The following is a 24630-nucleotide window of genomic DNA, read 5'->3' on the forward strand; positions in this document are numbered from 1 at the left end:
TGTAGTTTAGTACTGCACTGGTTATTGTGTACCATTTAGTTTTAAGCATGTTCCTTCCCTTCCATGTTGACATGATTGTATTTGTTACCTTTCACATATGTTTTTGATCATTTACCTAATCAGTGGTTGTATGAAATTGTTCTAAAACAAAGCAACTGTGAAATGGTCTCTAAATAAAACTGCTTGAAAATACCAATGGTTTTATAGAGCAGTTCTTATTTATTTTGAAAGTACTGAACCATTAGTTAAAAACCTATGATTGGGTTCTTCTGCAACTTACACAACCTATTAGAACGGGGCTGATTGTGGAAATGTGTAAAACCTTTTTCATTGCGAAGGCAACCATGGCACTGCTACACTCTTAATGAAGCATTTCACTGGACTGTGACTATTTGGAGAATGACATTTCTGAGAGAGTCCTCCAGGTTTCACAACGTTTATGGTGGTTCTCAACTTCCCAGCCTTATTATTGAAGGCGCATAGTCCTGTCGCTCGAGTTTAGAACATGTTCCAAAAAAATTGTGACAAATTTTCTCTCAAAATAGTCAGTCGTTGTGAGTGTCTCTAACCTGTCTCAAAGGTGCCAGAACTGTATTTTGATACTTGCACAGGAGCTCTCCTCTGACAAAAAATATCTGAAACAAATGTCCAGGTTTAAAAACCACATTGATTATAGATAAATATTTAAAATAATTGTCCAAATTGGTCTATCTTCATTTCAGAAGTGCACTCCAGTAGATTACATCATAAACATGGTGTCAGCTGCCAAGGTCGCTACAAAGTAAAACTGAGGCAGGTATGATGTGGGCAACAAAATAATGTACATGGCCAGGAGTGCAGTTTTCCAAACCGTGCATACAAAAAAACATCTGTGATTTTCAGAAACTGGTCATTCAAAAAGTCGCCACACAGCTCACTGGTTACTTGGTTGGAAATGGGCAGATTTCAGTGAGACTGCAACAAAAGAAATTAGCTATTTTCTTGCAATTTTGATCTGCTAACTAGTCTCCAATGGTTGCAGCCCAGTGAGGTACCATCTTTAGTACTCCAACAAATAGTTTTGGGGTTTTTTCTGCATTTTTCTATTTTCTTGGTCCCTGAGACTCTCTCCTGTGCTCTCACCATGATCCATGCGCCCGCCCTGGCAGGATTATCTTCAGACAAAATGACAAACTACCACAATCTTACTGTTGAAATTTTTTCATACTCAAAACCATTGTGGCTCTGTCATACTCTGACAGGCATAATGGGTAGCTCACTGCATTCTTATTACGTGCCTGAAGCCTTTGCCAGTACCCTGCAAACACTATCCACATTCTCATTTTTTGCATTGTAAAAGGGTGGTTGTTGCTTTGTGGAAAGGGCTTACCTTCTGCCATTTCTGTATTTTATTTTGCCTGTTTTCTGTTTTATTTTGCAGTATATGTTCCAAAGATGACATGTTTCCTTTTGTTTTTCTTTGTAGAAGTTACTGAGGTCTGTAATGTTGCAGCAACTCCAGAGGAGATTTCACACTTGGAGGAGTTCATCCCAGTCAGACTCAGTTCTCTCACTCTGCTTCAAGTGTCAGTCACTGTCTCCATGGCAGAGTTCAACCTCCTTCATGCACTCATTCCTGTCATCATGGGATATAAGGTACCACCTGGATTGTATGCACTGTATCAGTGGGAATAAAATTAGGGGTTCTTTTTTTTACTGTAAATCTTTGGTATGCTATACATTCTGTTTTCTTATTTGTGGGGTGGTTTTATATTTTAGCATAAAAATTAGATCAAACATACCTCAAACACTACATCAGAACCACACAGAACAATTAGAAACAAACAGTGCTGATTCTGTTAGACTTTCTCATCTGTAAATTGATGTCACACATCAATGATTTTTAAGGACATTTGAAGACTAATCAAGCCAATAATTACTAAAAATGAAAAGTGGTTTCTAAACATATTGTCTTATCATTCTGAGATATTAGTTATTAGATTTTGCACAAATTTGGAGTATTTACCAGTTTGCATTCAATTTATTATAAAATGCATTTACATTTTAGGAATCTAAGCATTTTTACACATTTTTGGGGAAATTCTTAACCTAAAGTTGTCAGACTGATATTGTAATTTCTTAAAATGAATGAAATAGCTGAATCTTTACTATTGATAAGGTCTGATAATGTAATAATTTTGATGGGATTCTTTCTTTTTATTCGTTAGGCTTCACCAGGTCCAGTTTCTGTGCCGGTGTTTCAGCCTCTACACCCCCTGCCCTCCGTGCAGTTCCAAGTTGAAAGGATAAATTTTGAACACTCTGTGCCAATGTACGCTCCAGAACTGGTTGCTACTGTCAGCAGTTTAAGCCAGCCTCCTGACAACCTACTACATCACTGCTATTCACATCTCTACCTCAAGGTGAGCTCTAAAATATTCGACTCTGCTATGATCCTTTCACTTCAAACAAACGAGACCTCATGGCAAATAGGTCACAACTGATTTTCCATACTTTTAAATCATCGAAAGTCAAATGTGGAGCCAAGACAGACAACTCAGCTTTATTGTCCTACTCTTAGGCTGTATCCAACCGAGCTGCATCTGTCGGAGACTAGTTGATGGCTCAAACTTGACTTAATATTGTGAGAAAATACTCAAGTTTTCAGTTGTATTCTCACTGAATTCTGTGTGAGGTCAAGTGACCAGTAAGCAGTTTGACCATGTTAATGCTCTGCAAAATCAGGGCAGATTTTTGTGTGTACAGCTTGTAAAACTTCATTTTAAGCTGTACAGTATTTTATTGCCCACCTCTGCCCACATTGTACCCACCTAAGATCATTTTAGACCCACCATGACAGCTGCCCCACATTTATAAATTAATCTAATGGAATACACTTTTGAAATGAAGATAGGATATTTAAATCGGTCTTTTAATAACTATTTGGCATTTGCATGGTTTTCAGTCCTGAATAAGTTTTCTGTCAGAGAAGAGCTCTTGTGCAGGTATCAAAATGCAGGTCTTGTGCTCTTGAGACAGGTAGGAGATGCCCATGACAAAACTGAGATGGGTTTGAGGCACTGTGAAGACTATTTTGAGAAAAAATAGTTCAAAATTTAAGCAACAATACTGCGATCCTCTGTGACTCGCACAAACAGAGAACCCCTGCAAACATTTTGAGACATCTTGAGACTCACTTACAAATGCTGTTTGCCAACTCGTTACCAGCACTCGCAGCCCCTTGAGATGGTACCTTTACAGCCACTTAGAAATGACACTTATGACCCTTTTAATGACCTTGATGACCCCTTTTCAACTGGTCATAAAATCTGAAGAAACCCTGGACGTCTTGATGACAAGCAGTCCATCTCTGATCACCTTCATGGTTTTTGTCTACCAAGCTGATAAAATGCTATTGGCTTGTATTCTGGCAACCTTCACTATTTACTTTCTATTTGTTTCTTCATTATTTCTCTAGGTACTTTAAATCTAAGTATTTAATTATATTTTAATCAAAGTTAGAGCTGTCAATCAGGTCAAGAGTCCTTTGTCCTTTTATCAGATAAGATAATTTGATAAATCCATTGTATTAAATATTTTTGTAATTGGTTAAAAGACATCTACAGAAGATCCTTGGTGTGATGTAGCAACAACCATACAACAAGTTTAAATTATTCTGATTGATTTTTTGGAAAAACTTATTTATCCAGACTCTTCATACCTTGTGCTGGTAGAATATGGGCTTTTTATTTGTTTTGTTATGTGAAATAGTTAATTAAGGAATAAAATAATGAAGGAAATGTTGTCAAAATGGTAATAACATGCTTTATTGTTATTATCAAAACATTTAGAAACTTACTGTGTGTGTGTTTCAGCTTGTTTTAGTCATTTTTGTTGAAAATTGTTCAGTAAACTGTTCAGTCAAACACCAAGTAATCTGGAATGTGTTGAAAAACAAATGAAACCTGAACTTAAACGTGACTTAAGTATTCTCATTTGTTCATTTATTGTTTTCATGAATAAGAATTATGGAAAAATAAATGATAACTGATTAATTTATATGTTAAATAAAGCTCTCTGTGACATACTTGTACAACAAATGCAGGACGCAGATTTTTAAGCTTATATATTGGGTGTAAACTGATTTCTGTTGTTCCAGTCTCTTCTGGTTAGGGTCAGTGTTTTTAGAGGCAGGATGTTTACTGGTTGCCATGCTGGTAGTCCTTATCACAGGGTCATTGAAGGGTTAACTGGTTAGTGGCCAAGGATCATTGTGACCAGTCAGCATCTGTATCTGCCAAGGTTCTCTTTCTACCTCTGGGTTTTGGTAGTGGGATCATGAAAGGGTGGAGGTCAATTTGGCTGTATTTCACCCAGTTCAGGAAGTGATTTCAAAAGGGGATAAACTAAAGCTTATCTTAATCTGTGTTTTATTGACGCTGTCCGTGCTGTCTTGAGAGCAGTGCTTTTCCATTATTGTCTTGCTTTTCAATAATTGTAAACAAGAGCTCCAAGTCAGCCATTGCTTTGTAATTCACTGCCGGCAATCGAGTGAATCCAGACAAGAGTTTGCTGGATGGTTTGCACAGTTTTTAAATCTACGTAACCTTCTTGTGCCTTTGCATCATTGGGTTGGGCAGTATCAGGTTTTTAGTCCTGTTAAGCCTTTTTCCAATAATTGTATCACTATCAGCCTGGAAAGGATTATTGTATTGTATTATTACTGCAATGTAAGAATTTCTGTTGTGTTTTATAACCTTACCTAGACTAAATAGGTTTTAGACAAGTTTTTTGTTATTGTTGTTATGTTGTGGAACAAAGTGATTTAAACTAATAAGATAACATGCTTAAACTAAAGGTTCATAACATTAACGAATCAATATGTTGTCTGTAGAGAATTTTTTTTTGTTTTTTTGTCCTACCAGCTTATTGGCTTGTTTGTCTATATCAAGCAGAAATGGCAGCAGAAGAAGGGTTTACATGAGGTACACATATTGTAGCAAATGCTGTTTTTCCTTCATGGCATATTAGGAATGGTAGATAAATCTTCTTGAAAATTCATTATTTTTATCCATTCACAGAGAGGAAATATAAGTATAAAGCAAGAACAAAAAATAAGAATGAAGCCCTACAAATATTCACACGTGCATTAACTCCTCCCAAGGAATAGCTGCTCTGGTTGCATATTGTGCATGCATCATTTTGCTAGAAGCTGAATAAAAAACGATGCATGTTTGTTTGTTCATTCATTATTTTTGAAGGCTTTAATTTACTCTGTACAAATGAGTATACATGTTTTTACTTCTAAAACTACGTATAGATTTTGATCCAAGCACAAATCTTTGTGGTTAATTTTAATAGGAGTTTATTTTAAAAAGCAGCACTACTAATACTTTTTGTTTCTTATTTTTGGTAATTTTGTGAATACATTAAATGATTCAATTTGTAAAATGCTGCGATTTTACAAAACTTATTTTTATCTCATTTTTGCCCACCATCTTCTTTTTCTTTTCTTGATATTTGTGTTTGCAGGTGTTTGGATTCCAGGCAGGCTTGACATGCCAGGACAGTACAGGATGTTTTCTGCCTCTCATCTCCGTCATCCCATCTTTCAGCACTGCAGTCTATGGGAAGCTCATTCAGATGCCTGCACTATGGTGAGTTTGCAGCACTTGTAGTATACCTAAAAACATACTGCAAGAGTGTGTGTACTTAACTCTTTGTATTGTCTGTATGCATGTGTTGCATCAGATTTTTGATAATTCCTATTGTCTCCAGTTCGAGAAACAGAATAACAAGTGTGATCAAAAGAGAGGAAAAAAGACAATAAGAAAAAGATTCATTTTCATTTTTTAATCAAAATAGGCAAACATGAGATGCATGAGAGAGGAAAAGTTGAAATGAGTAACAGTATCCTGGATTATCACAGAAGTGATTACCATTACAGTTTCCTTGGACTGTAGAGAGATGAGATAAAAAATGAAGCAATATGGATGGTAGGAATAATGCTTGATGGAGAAATGAAATAAAATGAAGTCAATATTAGAGGATCAGTGGTCTCACAATGGCTTCATTGTATGCATGTGTGTGGTAATAATATTCATGGGCTTTAGTTTTGTTTTATGCTGTTGAAACTATTCCAATGAATTATGCTTTTTAAATGAAATATATATTCCCTTGCACCACTGGACTTGACTTTAAATGAACTTGAGTTCGTAAATGTTTTTACAAGTTTTTTTTCCTTGATCTTCCTCCAGCCTACTGAAGTTCTTCATATTGTGTTTGGTCCATATTATGAAGAGAAAAAACCCCATAATTCACTCAATCACAATCTTCAGTAACTTTCTGTATTTGGAAACCACACACACATGTACACAGGCTCAACCTGTGCCCTCTCTCTCACACCTAGCATTCAAAGTGCCTGTTAAAGCAAAAAGACCTGTGCCAGATCGCCACCTTGGGAATCTATTTCCTCCCATTAGTTTGGACTTAAATATGTCAAAGAACTGCAGATGGTTTTGACTTTGCTGACTTCTTCTCCAGACAAATAACATGTCTGCTCCGTGGTGGTTACTTGGCGTGAACGGCACCTTAATGTCCTAACTCAGAAAATTCTTTTAGCTTGTCCTTAGACAGAACCTGATTCCCTGTGCTCTCTGCTACTAATAAAACGTTGAGTTATTTGTCTTTGCCCTAATCCCTAACCAAGTTTGCTGCCCTGCCTCAAATAGTGAATTCAGATGTCTCAATGATGTTTGGGTTTTTGTCTATCACAATATTTTTCAAGTTTTCTTTAAGCCTTTAAAACTAACCACTTTCTCCTTTTATGGAGAAAAGAAGATTTTCATGATACATGCCTATGAGATCATATTTGATATTTTAATGTTTGTATATTGAATGTAGGCAAGTGCCAATATGAGATTATGACAAAAATCAAAGTTGAAATCTTACTTTATTTATTGAGATTATATTTAAAAGCAGCATGAGCTAAAAAGACCAATGATTTAGCAGGGCATTTTAAAACATTTTGGGATTTAAAAAAAACGAACAAAAGTCTTACGAAAAAGTGGAAAATCTAAACAAAAATATAGACTAAACGCTGATTAAATTTAGCTATAAAGTGCATACTGCACACAATATTACTTTTCTGTTGTTTTTCTTATTTTACATAGTGAGGAGCCTAAAATGTTGATCTTAACTAGTTAGCTAACAAAGTGTTTATTAGATCCACATGTGTGCTAACTCTTGTAGCTTGTTGTAAACATTTCTTTAAAAACAGAGTTATCTTACAAATAGTGATGGTTTGTGCTCTTCTGGTAGACACACTATAAAGATATTTGTTATAGGAAATGTTTTCAAACAGCCAACTTTATATTTTCTCTAACAAAGAGAAAGTTGAGCCTTCATGCCAGTTCATGAATTTTTCCTTTCCTGGAAGTTAATAAAAATGTTTATCAGACTTTATGCACTTTAAGGTGTGTACTAACGCTACCTTTATTACATGCTTAAACATGTTTTTAATAGTCAAATTTAACAAAACTAATTCATATTTGTATGATATGCCTACTTGGGAAATTGATTAAGCATTATTATATTTATTTATTTATTTATATTTATTATTATATTATTTGTTTTCCTTTTTTTCTTAATCTTATTGTAGATTTAACCCAGCACAGCCTAACATTAAATTGGCAAAAGTCTCTTTTAAAACCTGAGTTTTCTGAAAAACTGAAGTCCATTAAAAAGCTTTTTTGTATCTGTGTAGAAACGCGATACATAAAATTCATATGGTTGAGAATTTAATTAATCTTGTTTTATTATAACTTATTAACTAATCTTACCTACTAGCTTAGCTTTTGTTTTTCAATATAAAAAACATTAATAAATGTTACCCATGGCTTTAAACGTTAAAGCTTAGATCATGTTACACCAGGCCATGATGGGTTAAATGACGCTTGGAGTTTCTGACACTTTGAACTCTTCCAGCAGTTGCCTTTTTGTCCCAGGTTATTAATGAAAGAGTTCTTATTGCAATCATTTGAACCATGTCATTTCAAAGAAATATTTGACCCCATCAGTCTCAATAGGAGGCAGCCTTGCTGTCATCCTACCTCCTGTGTTGTCTCTCAACACAGTTCAAATCTAATAAACATGACGATTGGCTCCTGGAAGACTGGTGATGAGCAGGTCTGACAGTTCAAGGTTATTTAGTGGTTAGTAAAAACAAATGAAAGTGTTTAACATATACAGTAAAAAGTAAATCAGCTTTGCTACAATGTGTCTGTAGTTTCAATAATATTGATTAAAGAGGACCTATTATGCTTCCTTGAACAAGTCAGGATAGGTCTGTGGGCTGTACAAAACATGTTTATTACATTTCATACACAAAATCATTCTCAGATACTGAGATTTTACCTGATCAGTTCTGCCTGTTTTGAGCTCATTCAGAATTAGCAGTTTTAGGGCTACGTCACTTTTATGCAAATAAGCTGCTGTTGGCCACAGCCCCCCAACTCAGTGTCCCGCCTCAAAACATAAAAACTCTCTGAAGGATTAAACTTTGCGGATCTGACGCACATTTATATCATTATTAATTCAAACTCTGAGGATTCTGACTTTGGGACAGGGACACTTGTTTGTTTGTTTGTATTAGTAAAGGTTTTTGAATCTTTACTTTGTTGCAAACTCCCACCCTGAACAGCACACTGAGGAAAGTGGAAAGGAACAACTCTCTTTGACATGAAGAAACCAACAACAGAACCAGACTCAGGATGGGGCAAGCAGATAATGTGTTTAAATGCATCTGAATCTCGTTTGAGATTTAGAATAAAAAAAAAAAAGAAATGAAATCAAGTCAGTCAAGATGACTAACTATTTTTGATGTTTTTGTGTGTCAAAAATAAATTAATTAATTAAGACAAACAATGAAAGCAAAAGTACCTTCCCACCCCCGCCCTGCCACCCCACCAACTCCACTGTCTGTCACTTTAGGGCAGGTCTAAGTTGGCCGAACTGTTCCAGCTCTTTACAGATTAAATCGGTGCCTGTTCCCAACCTTTGCAGAAAACTTACGGAGTGGGAGAAGGGAGGGGATGTTAGAAGTGCCACCTGCATCGATCTCCCCAGAACTTAACCTCTCTCTCACTCAGACACATGAACACACATGCACACAAACTTGCGCTCACACCATATAATATTCCTCAAGCAGGGCCACCTGATGGCAGCAACATATGGAGACTGGCTGTGGCCCACCAACCAACCAACTAACCAGCAGCAGCTTGGTGTGGTTCGTCGCATTGCAGGCCATAATTCAGGCCCACGCCGGCTTTTATGTGGCAGTTTTAGAAGCCCCTATTACTTGCATAGCTATTTCTGAGGGGATAATTTCTTTAAGCATGTGGAATTACAGGTGCATGTTATACAGCCTCAGAAAGCGGACATGCATTTAGAATAGTAGCGTAGAAAAGAATGTTAGTTTTCCCCTGATACCTCATTATTGGTCTAAGTCTTTTGCATTTTTCCCCAGTGGAGTGGAGTTTTTAGCACTACCTGTAAGATTGCTTTGTTTAATGTGAAGTTGAGAAGTGTGTTACAATGTCTGGGCCAGTAGTCTAGACTCCAGATTAGCTTGTGTTGTGATTTATGAACTCTGCTTGAGGCATCTGAGGCACGAGGCTTCTGGTGTGATTGTAATGCCTCATTACTCCTGTTCATAGTTACTCATGGCAAGCTGCTCCTGGTCTGTTTCTACAAGTGCAGCCAAGAACAGGACAACAAACACTTTTCAGTACATTTGAAAAGAGATCCGAGTTAAAATGAGCAAACACACATGAGCAGCATTCACTGATGACAATACTGACTGTGGTTGTCGTATTTATCAACTAGCCAAACTTTTAACTCATTAAATATATTGGACATTAGTGACTAATACAAATAATTTTTTAAGATGAAAAAATACTGCATTCAACTGCTTTGTCAAGTCTTGTGTTGTGAAAATAAAAAATGATGAATGTGATGCTAAAATTTAGTTACCACTAATAAAGTGTTTGTGTAGATGGGATCATGACCATATAACTGAATTACATGAAATCAGCTATCTTTATGATCAGCTTTGAGTTGTGCTTCTGCAATAAAAGCAACTGAGAATTTATAATGAGGCAAGTCTTATTCCCTTCTTCCCTGCTCTAAAGAAACACAGGAATGTTTTCAGAAAGGAAAAAAAGTGTTCACATGATCAGGCTGAAGAGATGTGAACACAAACTGAAACAAGTCAGTTTTATGTATTAACAGGTGTGTATTAAAACCACAGACTGGCACATGATGTAATGTTGTTCCACCTTTTTACTCCGAACTGTTTGAATGTAAAGAATTGTGAGCTGCAAGGTAAAACATTTTTTTTTTTGTGTGGCACAGTCTATAAAGTATTTTGGCCAACAGGAAAGATTTTTTTTCCTTCCCTGCATATGGTGTCAGACATTTTTATTTGGTTTTATGGTTGATGGAGATCAATGGATGTATTGAGCAGCGTTGCTTTAAGAAAATGTCCTGAGCAAATGAAAGGCCTATCCTTGGTGACTGACATTCCTGTTCTAATGGACCTTATATGTTTTTCTTTGAGCTTTTAATCTAGTCAAGGCAGAAGAAAATCAAGTCACTATACTGTTCAGCTGGCGTTCTCTAATTATTGTGACATATGGTAGCTTAAAGATGGGTTTCATTGAGCCCAGAGGTTTACATTTTATTCTGTATAGAATATTTACTGAAATTTAACTTGACTGTAAAATGTGTTTGGTTGAACAAGCCAAGATAGTCGATTTGAGAGCAGCTGGAGATGTTTTCAGATGACTGAAGGACTATTAATTCCTGATTTAGTCCTCTGAGGAACTGAAGCTTGAGGGAGGGGAAACAGTGGGGAAATAGGAAAGGATGAATGGATTATCAGCTCTCGGTGGATTATCATCTCTTGTGGTGTGCATTCCACTGTTTTTTTCCCCCCTTCACACTGGACCTAAGTACCACTCTGTTGCTTCCAAGAACCAAACCTGTGAAGGAGAAATCTAATGAAGTATGGAGCATCAGTATGTCTACTGTAAATTTAAAACTCAGCTTTGTTTAACTCCACACAGTGTTGTGAAATAACAGAGTATTGTTTTAGTAAAAAAAACACATGAAGATTTACTCATGCCAAACATGAGTAACGTAATAAAAAAATGAATGGCATGTGCTTCATTTAACTGTCATGTTAACTTGACATGCCAAGGTCTAAAGGTGAAGATATCCAGAATAAATGTAATATTAGGTTTGAAGTCTGTGAATCGAATCCCCCTATCTGTGTCTTTAGTGAAAACATTCAATCCTCCACAGCTGGACGTGATGAACAGGAAGCTACATGTGCACATACATTGGCCTCCTGATGCGTGTTTCTTTAATGCCTGATGAACCACATCATTGCCATTTTCTCGCCTTGTGGTCTGCAGCTGTCTGCGGCATTTGATTAAAACATTACTTTTAGTAATCCCCGTGTAATAAAGCCGTCTCTGGAGAGTGAATCTCACTGTGTGTATACTTTTGTGTGTCTGTGTGAAGTAATGTGCATACATGTGTGTTTTGGGTCAGGAGTGCTCCAAATGGGAGGGAGGGGAGCTATGTGACCATCTGAGAGTGAAAAAGAGAAAGGAGTGTTTCTTTGTGTGAAGAGTTTTGGCTGTTCTGAGCCAATGATTGGGAAATGCATGCATGAAGCATCTTTGACCTCAGAGAACCACAAACCTCTGAGCTGTGGTCACAAATATAGAATATGCCTATCCCTACTTCAGTACCAGATTCAACACACAATATCGTCATGCTAGAGGATGAATGCTAGTGCAGGTTGTGGTTTTAAAAAATACAGTAAAACTGTAGTGCCACTAGACAGTGACCTGAAAAATCAACTCTGTGCTGCTTTGACAAAAATCAGTGAGTTATGAGGTGGATAATCTCCAACTGTGTTTAAACACAACAAACAGTTGATCAGTTTTCACAGTGATTATTCTTGCTGCTTAATGAAATCACCACGTTATTAAAAAAAAAAATGTAATAGACTTTTTGAATGTTTGAAAATTACTGGGAATCTTTAAGCGAATCACGATTCAATTACAATTCAGACAGCAGTGCTGCATTTCGAACAAAACTCTGAACGTGCACTGAACAAAAATAATTGGCTGGTGATGTGAGGTTTGTTGGAAGTACTGACAAATTCTCTGAAATGTCTATAGAGACGGCTTATGGTAGAGAAATGAACACTCAATTCATGAGCAACAGCTCTGGTGGACATTCCTGCAGTCAGCATGCCAACTGCACGCTCCCTCTGTGGCATTGTGCTGTGTGATAAAACTGGACAATTTAGAGTGGCCTTTTATTGTGGCTAGCCTATTACACCTGTGCAATAATAATGCTGTCTAATCAGCATCTTGATATGCCACACCTGTGAGGTGGATGGATTATATCGGCAAAGGAGAAGTGCTCACTAACACCAATTTTGTGAACAATACCTGAGAGAAAAGGGCCTGTTGTGTACATAAAGTCTTAGATCTTTGAGTTCAGCTCGTGAAAAATGGGAGCAAAAACAAAAGGGTTGCGTTTGTATTTTTGTTCAATGTAGAATCTATCAAACCTAAAAGAAACTAAATACTTTGCTCTACACAGCAGTATAAAACCGTTTACATTCAAACAATACTTTGGGAATTTGATGAATGGCCATGCATCACTTGTTTGTTTTTAGTCTTGTAGAGGGTGGACATGGCTGTGTTAGTATTTACAACATTGGATAATAATGTTCTTTCATGGCTCCAAAGGGTGAAGCATAAGGTAGTGTCTCTCCGGACTACGACTGTTGAAGACTAGTTGTCAAGTCAGAACTGTGAGAAAATATGAGAATTTTCAGTTGCAGTATCTCTGAATTCTAATAAAGGTTTGCGACCGAACGATCAGTGAGCCATGTGGCTGTGTTTTGTGCAACTTAAGCAAGGAAGCTGAGAACCCCAGTTCCAAATATTTGAGACATTCTCCTTCACAATTGCCATTCACCAACTAGTCCCCAACAATCACAGTGAGATACTAATGTTAGGAGTGGCAGCAACAACCTGCAGGTTATCTCCTCCTCTGAGTGGACTTGTACATAGTGCGGCTCTTGTCAAACTTCTAAACTCTGGCTTTCAATGCAGAAAGTGCTGCTTGTGTATTGGGTTTGTTTGTGCACACCATAAACTGTTTGGGTGCTTCACTTCTGCACTTCACTTCGACCATTTCAGTTTCTCAATGTGACGTTATCTTTAAATAGTAATTGATCTTTAAACTTTTTAAACTGATTCAGAATAATTGTCTGCATCATGATGCATCAAAAAATAGATTATAACCTCCAACCCTACTGCCCCTTTCAGTTTCAGAAATGTTGCTGAGATTATGGCACTTAGACCAGGCATGAACTAATGTGGCATTAGGTAGGTTTTTTTTTCTTATAAGAAACCAACCTTCTGCTAAAGTTACATTAACATTTTGGCATCATTACAACCACTCAATTAATAAACTAAGAATTTAGAAACAGTAATTGCAAATAAAATAAAATAAATAAATTAGGGGTTCCAGTTTTTCTTCATTTTTGCTGATATTTACGTGTGTGTGTGTGTGTGTGTGCGTGTTTATTTATTTTTTTTTGTAAATTCTTCTTGGCTAGCTTAGCACTCTTTCACAGTGAACCGCTTGCATGTTTTATAAAACTTAAATTGGAAGCTTTACAACACACTACAGGGAATCTTGCTTTAGGATAGAAGAGGGCACATCGAAACAGCCCATACATCAATGGTTACTTTCTAAAAGGGTCAGAGATCTTGGCATGGAGAGATTTGAAGTCTACAATATTTTAGATTTTTTTGATCCAAAAAAAAAGAGACAAAAATAAACTAACTGTGCAAGCGCTCAATCTTTTTTTACTTCCACCATTTTTAATTCAATTCTCTCTAAAGAAGTTCTTAAAATTGGAAAACAATAGCAGGAGAGGATTTTGTCATTTGAATGAGTTGGGGAATGTTTGTGTTGTTTAATTAAGGTAGAGTTTGACAGTGATTGATTTGAAGAAACTTTAGATAAGTTATCACTGGTCTCAGGACAGTTGCTATCTATTGTATCTATCAGACAAATACGTCAGCCCTTAATTGAATCTTTTGGCGTTGCTCTGGACTTTGTAAATAGAGCCAGATAAGTTAAATTTAAGAGAAAGTTCCACATTGCACTAAGGCTTTTGTTGTGAGGTTTTAGGCTTTCAGCAGCAGCTCATTGTTGTTGTCAGCCATGATTGTTCACGTGTGTGAGCTTCTGCATGTTTGCAGCACTGCTGTGGAAAGTTTTGTGGTAACAAATAGAGATGAACATAGCTCATTTACCTAAATAAGTATTGTTTTAAATGTCATTTTTTAGTATTGATTATTGAAATACTGATTATCTTGACAACCCTATTAGGAACAATGGTAAACATGGTATACTTCCCTTTGAATACTTGTTTGTGAGCAGCCATGTTTTATTAGGCAGTAAAAATAGTTTCATTAACTGAGATAGGCTTGCTTTGTTGTTCTGTTTTTGCTTTGAATTTCAGTGTGTTGAATCAAACCAATACCATATGGAATTGCAACTCATTGTGAGTAAAGGCTCAATATATTTTGATTAAAGGCTGATTCTGATTAGGGGCTAAATTTGACTGTTTTATTGTTTTTTTGTTACACATGTAATCTTTAATAAATCTGACTGATGACAGTGTATCAGATACATATTGTATTGGCCCAGGCCCAGAGATGTACAACTCGTAGAGTGCCACAGTTATCATTATCTTCAAATCTCTTACACAGCCTCTGCTCAACATGATGCCCAGTTCTACTTGTTTTTGATAGGTACACTGGTCAGAAAGACTGTTTCAGTCAGTAAAAAAGTCATTTTACGAGTCTTCCAGCTGGGCAGTAGCAGTCCTTCTCTGGTTCTTTGTTACTCAATTTTAACTGTGATATCGTACAATTTTGGAAATTAGACCCAATGATGTTGACATTCGCCAATGCAAATTATTTAGTCTTTCACTAATAAAACTAATTTTCATAGCTTCTAGCTATTTATTTTCTTTTATTAGTTATGGTATGCTTTTTGCTCTGTTAGTTAAAAAATGATCTACAGGGGCTCTATATGGTCAGTGTCAGCCTACTAAACGCCACTTAAAAAGAAACTGAACTTAAAAAGAAAAAATGTTTTTTTTTAAGTAAAGAGTATATAAAATGGGCTGTGGGCTCAACTCTGCTGGGTCTCCACATTATGAGAAAAGTCTGCTTTTATGTGTTCAGCTCCTCAGGCTACAAACTGAATTTTCAACATGGTTTGTTCACTTTAAAAGCAAAATGCAAATCTATTTTGCTCCATGCAATCTTCTTTCAAATGTATGTTAAAGTGTTATCACTTGTCCGTGCTAGAAATGCTGCTAATACTAATGTGTTTTGACCTCAGAGATGCTTTTGTTGCTCTCAGAGCCTGTGGTAACAGTGAAAAGCTTCCTGCCAGAACGCTGTTTACCATGCTGCAGCAAGAAACACTGACCGTGCCAGCTACTTAATGAAATCCGATGAGTGCCTGGCTGTCTTCACATCCAGCATTCCCAAAACACCCTAATGAGGGTTTCTGCTTCTCGTTTATTCTCAAGATCCAAGATGCTGTTCACAAAGAATTGGGCATATTATAATAAAAACAGGTGCATAATTAAAGTTTTAGGGGACCACATGCACATGACTGCTCCCCTTAAACGCTATAAACACTCAAATAAGCCAACAAACTTTCATCCCTTGCCAGTCCTCTCATTGAAGTGGCTTTGCCGGCACATTTGCTCTGCATGTGGGGACATTGTTTTTGCCGCGTCGTCTTTGCTGTCTTTTGTTCAACTTCAGTATCTTATTACATGTACACACACACACATGCACACAAAGTGCACACATTTGAACACACAAAATAACTCACCAAACACAGTTTGATTGATGTCTTCTTGTATAGCATGCAACAGTAGTGTTATATATATTTTAAATAGCAGGAAAGCATGAGATTGCAAAGTTTACCATGATGCCAAATGCATTATATACAGCCAGGGAATTAAAAATATTTTAATATATTGTATGTATGTGCATGCTGTCAAGCCAAACTTGTTACTCTGTGAAATTCAGACTTTTTTTTATCAAATTCACTCACTTTCTGTCTTCTATTTGAGATGTCACACGTTTTTAGAGCTCTGGGTCTGCCTGTATGCAGCTAACAGCTCATGTCACCCTGCGGAGCCACCCAGGAGTAGAAGAAAGGGAAAGATAAAGAGATTTTTGGAGCAAGAGAGGGAGGGTAACAGAGGAGTTAAACGATTGCAGAACTGCTGAGCGAAGAGAGGGACCCTATGACATATCCCACACTCTGAACTGGGACCAGACCATAATGAATGTGTGATTAAATGAGCTGTGATGCTCAATCCTGACATGCTGCAGCCATCCCTGGAATTAGTCACAGCTCTGTTTTCACAGAAAGCTCTGCTCATAAGGCAGCACCTTTTTGCTTCCAATACAAATGTAATAAAGTTTGCATATAACTGTGCTGCATACACACACACACACACACACACACCAAAAACTAGATGTGTTTTGGGATCGTGTGCTTTGCCAATCCTCAAAAATCTGTCTCAACGATCTTTTAGAGCTGAAATGAGGAAAAACTAAGAAAAGAACTAAGACTTGTGCTGTGTTTAGATCAGGCTCCTTCTGTGTCTTTTCCAGTGAAGCGGAGATCCTGGAGAACCAGAGGGAGGGAGAAACAATAAGAGAGATGTAAGAAAGGAGAAAAGATTGGTAGTTTTGACTATGATGAGAACTCTGTCAGTCTGTATATTGTGTATAACGCAGTGCCTTGTTTGGAAATATGCACGTGTGTTAAAGATATCCTTTTGATGTTGTTGTACGTCATGGTTAATATAATAATAGTAAGTACTTTGAGGTGTGATTCATAGATTAGAGGGACAGTGTATATGTGATAAGTCATGTGTGACAAAGGATATAAACCAGAAATGCCTTTGACTGAGTTTGGACATGGTGGAGGGAATAAGGAAAAGGGTGAAGAAAGTAGCCTACTGAAAAAGAGAATTAAAAAATAAAAAAGGAAAGTTTGTGTATGTCAGATGATAAATGAGAGCATGGTCCGTTGAGGTTCTGATGGACAGAGGCTTGGAGGACTCCATTGGACTGTTCTGTTACCTCATCCCCCTGAATGTTCAGCTCATCTTGTCATGCTCAAACACACACAAACTCTCTCTCCACACTGGAGACATGTGAAATGTTAAATGCACAGTTTTTTTTCAGGGTCAGGTTTCTGGGCTGTACATGTTTTCACATAAATCATCACGGTTTTGACAAAGAGGAGGGAAGGGTCAGTGAATTAAACCTACCTGCCAAATAACAAAGGAAAACTTGGCTCTCACCTGGTACTTCATTTTTTTTCTGTTGGATTGTAGCTCTACTTATTTGGCCCTTTGTGCTGACAATGAGCTGTTTTATATTGTGATGGTGCATTGATGGATTTGTGGAAATTGTGAACGTGTTTCCATCTGTGCCTCTTTCATTCAATGTTTGTTTGTGTCCATTTGCAACTCAAATATTTTTATTAGCATAACATTCTAATAGACTTTCCATTGATGCATGTACTATTTTTGATCTAATGCAGTTGTTCTTGTCTTTCGTCTTGCAGGAACAAAAGATCATCAGTTCCTATGACAGAGTGCATATTTGAACTTCCTCACTTCACTATTCAGGCTACAAGGGCCCAAACGCTCCTGCTTCAAGCAATATGTCAGAGCTGGACCCACAGCATGGTGAATGGCTCCACCTTGGTGCTCAGTGAAGGTCTGCTCAATGAGGTGTTCAATGTTCCAGGTAAGCTACATGCTTAGCTAAGATCTTAGTTGTTTGTTGGCTGCAAATTTGATGTAGATGACAGCTCGGTAACAAAAATGTCTCATGCCTAACCAAGTTCATAATGGCTCTCTTTTCTGTTTATCTTTGAGTGGCCAAGTAAACAAGCTCGAATAATGAGACAAAGCAAGAATCAATCATGTTTCTCTGGTCTTTTGTACATACAAATGTACTTGTATCCTGTTCTTTGTGAGTGATGGGGGTGTTGTGTTTGTAAGAGTGTGAAATAATTTTGGGGTCTTTTTTTTTTACCGACATCATGTAGGGATGTGCCTTGAATTTGTATTTACTGTGATTACTTTAAATACTTCATAAAGAGTCCACGTTGGTCATGGAGAAGAGGCATGTTTGCAACTACATTTGTTTTTCATTTGTTTTTTATGCAGTTGTTACTGTAGGTTAGGAATTATAAATTAACTATGGCAACTGCTTTAAAAAAAATACAGCAAAGATTACTGCATCTTTAAGTCATGAAATAAAAATCAAACATGCTCATGTGTTCTCTTTTAGATCAATGCACTGGTTGTTAATGCACCCATCCTGATTTATTGGGATCCTTCATTTAGTAGATTTAGTGTCCTTTGTTTGCTTAGTTCTTTATGAATTAAAGTGTGATCGTTAGTACCAGGAAATTGTCTAGGGAGATATATGAAACTGGCTCCAACTAAAAAGGATTTGAGTCTCTTGTGAAAAGTTTTATTGTTTTTTCTCAGGGCTAAGCTCAAGTGTCAGACAATCATTCACTGAAAACAAGTCAGCCTGATAGAAACTACTGAGTTATGGGCAAATTGGCTGCAAAGCTTATACCAGGGGTGCAAACACATATTCAAAACATTAGCTCTCCAAATATACATGGTCACTGGAGACACTTAAAGATTAACTTGTCTTGCTCTCAGTTCAGGATACTGTACCTGCAGCTGAGAGCAAATTAAATCTGAAACGCTTCATGTCACCTTGGATGCCCTAATGACCATATAATAAATTTTGCCCCTTGTTAAAGAACGGGAGAAGAGGGCAAATTCAATAAAACAGTAGCATTTCTCATGACGGTAGCATCTGGACAGTCCTCTGGAGGGCCAGGGATTTTCCAACTCATTAGGATCATGTTGTTTGGTATGCTGTCAACATTCTCCCACAGTCAAGCCAGCCAAGATACCTTTTTCACTGGTGTGTAGCTGCCAAAATTTATGAAACTGGTCTCCTGTGGAGTGAAGTCAAATATTCCTCTCCCCTTTTTCTCTCTTTCTCTTGGAATGGGCTTGAATAGTGAAAGGAAGAAACATTTGCACATCTGGCCTGTTGCTGGCAGGTTAAAAAAAGCAGGGGGAAGATTTTCAGCTCTGAATGCAGGAGAGTAAAGGGGAATATGTGATGCATTGTGTAAGTATGTATTTAGTGTGAAAAAACTCAGTATAATATCCCATCATATAACTAAATGTGTTGAATTATCTTGAAACTCAAAGACTTTAGGAATTTGTCAGGGGTTCGACAACTTGGTTTTTTGGTGTGATTAAAAAAGCAGATGTAGTTCAGCTGAATAAAAAAGTTTAGAGAAACTTCAGACCTGCTGTGGAACAACTTCCTCTAAATGTAAAACTTGCTGAAAGGTCTTGGTTGTTGTGGGTGCTGTGGTTGTGTGCCAGCTGGTTCCTGAGCATTCACTTTCTACCTGCTTTCTGTTTCCTTTCACCTCAACTTCATCTCAGCTGCTTAGTCTTAACAAAGACAAACACTAAACGAACAACTTTGCCTATTTAGTTGTCTGTCCGATTTTAAAAAAGGAGTTCTTTAACAGTTACAAGTTAAAGTGTGTTGTAACCTTTAAGTGATTCAATTATTAATTCATATTTTATTTATTTATGTGTTCTTTTCTTGTGACTCTGGTTGCTACAAGGCTATTGTGAAACACAACTGAACATAACAGAGGGCAAAAACAAAAAACTGTTCAATTTGAACTCATGCTTTTGTATCCTTCTAGGTATATATCCTCTACTTTATCCTTTTCATGTTACAGGGTTTGTCAGTGAGGGAAGGTGTTTCATATTGAAGTCTAGCTGATAACACAGATGGTCAGTGTTCTTCACAAGAGGGGGCATTTGAGTGTATGATTTCATTCCCTGTCTGAGGAGATTGCAAAATTCATCAACACAAGAAACTCAACAGCTTCAGTTTTAATCTCACAGTGCTGACAGACTGTAAAATACTGACAGAAGACGACTCGTGTACAGGAAGTACATTCTTCATGCAAAAATGTAACTTCAAAGTTTGATCTAACCTTAAAGGTTTTGATAAAATATTTTCAATAATTGTACCTTCTTGGGTTTTGTGATGTTATATGGATAACTGTAGAAATAAACATGCTCCTGATTATAACTTACCAATAGCACAGGGTGTAAGAAATTTTTAAAATTTAGGCATTTAAGCATGTCAGGCCAAAATGACACAAATGGTGGATGTATTAATGTCAATTTTGTCAATAGACACTGTTCATGAGGCCGAGAACGGCGAGTGTGAACCAAGTGTTGTTAGCAGATCCGAGTGATTTACTGGGTCATCAGGTGAACTGGTTTTGGTTTCTCTTAAAGTATAAATTTCTCCTTATACCTTCGTATCATAACGCAGCTACAGTGGCTCACTATCACTTCTATTGTTTGTTGTCTAAAGCAACTAATTACACACCATAAGCCTGCACAGGACTGCTTATGTCACCAAAACTATTTATTTGTATGTTTACAGAATAGGACACAGTTATCATAACAGTGCGTTTACAGCTGGGAAAAGCTTCAGTGATATACAAAACACAGACTGAAGATGGAGAATAATAAAAAATACTTTGGAGATTTCCACTAAAATAACTTTTGTTAAATAGAGGAGTTGGGTCTGCATTTTGATAGTTTTGTTTTAAAATGAGTTACTATTAAAAAAAAAAATAGTGAGTGTGTTTATTTGTTTATACTCAAGCAGCATATAATGAGTATATAATTTTTAGGCTAATCAGGTGAAACTCAACCCCAATTTGCTATTTCCTTACTTTCATATCTGCTAAAAGTTTACTTTTGCGAGCATTTCTGTTTGTTTTTTGATTCTTTGATAGTGTTTCTTTGTAAATTTGTCTCTGACTTTACCTTATTTTAATCTTAGATTTTGTTTCTTTGAATTTATCTCCCTTTCAGTCCTGTGACTGTCCATGGTCAGTCAGACGCTTTCTTGTTTTGAAGAGTGGCAGGAATAATGGTAGTCGAGTGAGGCCAGTAATGCTTGTGTGCTTTGAGGCAATATTACACTCCGTTTCCACCACACACTGACCACAGTGACCTCCCACACATTACTTCAGTCTGCATGCACTTGTGTGAATGAACAATACGTTGTCAATTGAACATGGTGAGCAAAGGTTCAAATTTAGCACTGAGACAGTTGGTTTTCATTGTAGTATAAATATTGATTAAATATTTTTGAATGTAATTATCATTTTTCCTCACTTGTAGCTGTAGCTCCGCAGTATTAAACAAAAATGTAAGACAGTGGCTATACGTATTCAGTCTTAATTCTGCTCTGCATGTTGGAGAAGTAAAGTTTTAAAGCATCCTTTTGTTAAGGCTTCATTAAAAGGACAAAGAATCAAGGTACTCTAAATCATTGCAACACTAGTTTTTTCTCTACGCTGATGGATTCAACTATGATGCAGCTACCACAGCTGGTTCCTGGCCACAGAACTCTGCGGTGGTCTGGTCTGGGACAAATAGAGAGAGGGGGGGGTCTGATAGAAGTTGGTTGATGGTGGTCACCAGCCATGTTCTGGATGATTGCTGGGGGATATATGAGCTGTGACATAGCTTTAGCATGACAGATCCTGGGGAGAAAGAACAGAGGAAGAGAGTGAATGTTATAACGAGCCAAATGAAAAATGAAAGAATCTAAAGGTTGAAAGGAAAAGTGACAGAAAAAGGGAAATAAAGAGACTGAGAGCTTGGGATCAACCTCAGTGCTCAAAATTACTACTGGCCATTGGGTCCTTTAATTAAACCTAGCTCTGGCACCTTATTGAGTGTGAGGTTAGGCACATGGACAAAGAAACAAGCGTATGAACAGATGCATGCCCACCTCTATCATTACTGGATCATATATGTACTTCCGAACTCACACCATATGAACCCATTTAAGGCAAATGACTCAGGAATGTTTGGATACAGCAAGTCTATGTTCTCATTGCATAGCAACTAAAGGCATGTTGATAATATTAGAGCAGGACTTGTGGTCTCACTCATCATGGTATCATTATTAAAACAAGTCCTTTGTTTTTACTTCTCGACACTTAAAAAGGGGAGAGGGAGAATGGTGGGTTTGGGGTTGAGGACAAAAATAGAGAGAACTGTGGAAAAGTTGCAAGGTCACATTGCAGAACTTATTTATACGTTTCTTCACTTTGATATATCCCATTGCTTAGAAACAAATGTAATTCCTTAGATCCTGTCAACAATAGTTTTTACGCATTTTTGCACTGCATGAAAAAGGCTGCTCCTGTCATGGTTAGCAGTTCATATTCCTGTGATCTAACTGGCTTCAGGAGCCTGAGTCTGACGCAAATCCCCCTGTGATGCTGTGGCACAATAAGGGTCTGTAATAGCTCTGTTATTAGAGGGAAAATTTTCTATTTTCATATCACACTGTCATCTTTGTAATCTGATCTCTAATATGTTCAGTTCTTAGTTTTTTTTTTTTTTTGTCTAGTCCCAGTATTTATCTGTTTAATTTCTTTTGCCTCATTTTCACCTTTGATTCTCTTTTCTCCCCTAATAATGCCAAAAAAGGTTAAAAACAAAAATTTTCCATGTTTTACCATGTCCTGGATAACTGAGAATCTACACCAGTATATATCCCCTTAAAAGCAGCTGAACTGAGAGTTCAGCTGCTTTTTAGGTTTGTTTTTCTGGTATGTTTCACGGCATGTTTTTCTTTTATTAATGTAACTGTCATGAGACTATTAAGCTTAATTTTCTTAATCTATTAATAAGACAAGCAAGGTGAATATTCAGATTTTCCTGTCGTCTAACATGCCCATACACTTATGTCACAATGATTGTTTTGATACTTTTTCATTGTTCTACAGTGAGAGTGAAAGACAGAAGGACAAGAGCATTTTTTATGGTCTGTGGTTGTCGCAGATGTCAGTAAAGAAATGGGGAGTTTAAAGAAAACCCTGAGATGTCTGTTTTAGCATGGCCTGGCCCCTCACTCAAATATCCATACTTCTTTGAAGAGGTAACTTATTGGTTTGGGAGAAAATTCTTCTTGTCTTCTTGTCTGCTTCACAAATTGACATCAGGACAGGAAGAAAGCTGGAGGGAAAGGAAAGAGAGAGCTTTTTCATCTATACGCAAACTCATTTCTGACATTAAAAACACGTTGTGTCAGCATCAGAGAACCGATAAATAAATCTTGGCTGGAACTTGAGACGGTTCTTGTCAATGAAAACTTCAATGAGCTACAGACGGCCCTCGCTCCACTCCTGGCAGATTGTGATGATGTTTTAAGTCAGTCCAGACTCAGGCCTTCCCTACTTTCTTTTGTCTTAGTGAAGCTGTCTGTTCTTTCTCTCTTGCTCCTTTTAGTCGATCGCTAATGAGAGATAACAGTTGAGTCAGTGAAGCAGAAGTTTGTTGCTGTCTCACAATTGGACTTTAGATTACATGGAAATTTAATGCTCCTCCATTTAAATACAGTCCTAAGTAACGAAATAAACTCTTCACACTTACACACACACTAACACACACTCTATCAACAGTTGATTGAGTGAGTTCAGTCTCTCGTAAAAGAGAAATCAATCTCAGTGGTTCTACAATCATCATTAATCTTTCTCACACCATTCTCAAGGCTTCTGGTACAAAACAGAAATCAAAGATCAAAGCCAAATATATTTACCCTGTTAATGTTAATAGTAACCCCCTTTTGTTTTTGATGAAAACTAGGATGTGATTTTAGGTATGTTAGACATAACATATATAGATATCTAACACAAATTTTTGATTTAGACATACATTGATAAAATGGTGTACAATGGTTGTTAATTGAAAGATCTATTATGGGTTTTTTTTTAACTTGGCTGATGGTTGAGTGAGGCACCTCAGTTGGCTTGCCAGTCATGGGCAGAGCAGTTGTTTTTTTGTTTTTTTTAAGATTTCAGCTTTTCTCATTTAGTACTGGAACTTTTGACTCATTTTCCTTATGTAGGATAGACTGAAATATGATATGCAAACCCCTTTTGGCCAAGGTTTATAAAGCATTACTCTGGTAAAACCATGCTTTCCTTTACAGTGTCAGCATCCACAGTTTGAGTCCATCAGATAATGTGTTAAACAGAGCACAAGTTGTGTAAAAGTTCTTCCTGAAAGAATCCATGAAATATAGGTAAAGTTATTATAGCAGAAACTGATTCAACACAAGCCTTTGAGATAATTGTTTGAAAAAAAGAATTAAAATCTTTGGATTTTAGTTGTGGTTAGGTTGATTAATAGCCCATCCATCCATCCATCCATTCTCTTCCGCTTATCCGGGGTCGGGTCGCGGGGGCAGCAGCCTAAGCAGGGAGACCCAGACTTCCCTCTCCCCAGCCACTTGGGCCAGCTCCTCCGGGGGAATCCCAAGGCGTTCC

General features: G+C 37.1%; 1 protein-coding gene across 4 annotated transcripts in view; it reads left to right on the forward strand.

Moving 5' to 3' along the window:
* Positions 1-24630, forward strand: part of LOC108234194 (vacuolar protein sorting-associated protein 13B) — a 339365-nt gene that overhangs the window by 55981 nt on the left and 258754 nt on the right. For all 4 annotated transcript variants that reach the window (XM_017413202.3, XM_025005255.2, XM_025005252.2 and 1 more), the window contains exons 14-17: positions 1466-1635; positions 2208-2402; positions 5512-5636; positions 17758-17942. In XM_017413202.3, coding sequence (XP_017268691.1) covers positions 1466-1635; positions 2208-2402; positions 5512-5636; positions 17758-17942 — 675 coding nt within the window. The remainder of the gene's footprint in view (positions 1-1465; positions 1636-2207; positions 2403-5511; positions 5637-17757; positions 17943-24630) is intronic.

Source organism: Kryptolebias marmoratus, linkage group LG16, assembly GCF_001649575.2.
Source record: "Kryptolebias marmoratus isolate JLee-2015 linkage group LG16, ASM164957v2, whole genome shotgun sequence".
Classification (NCBI taxonomy): Eukaryota; Metazoa; Chordata; class Actinopteri; order Cyprinodontiformes; family Rivulidae; genus Kryptolebias; species Kryptolebias marmoratus.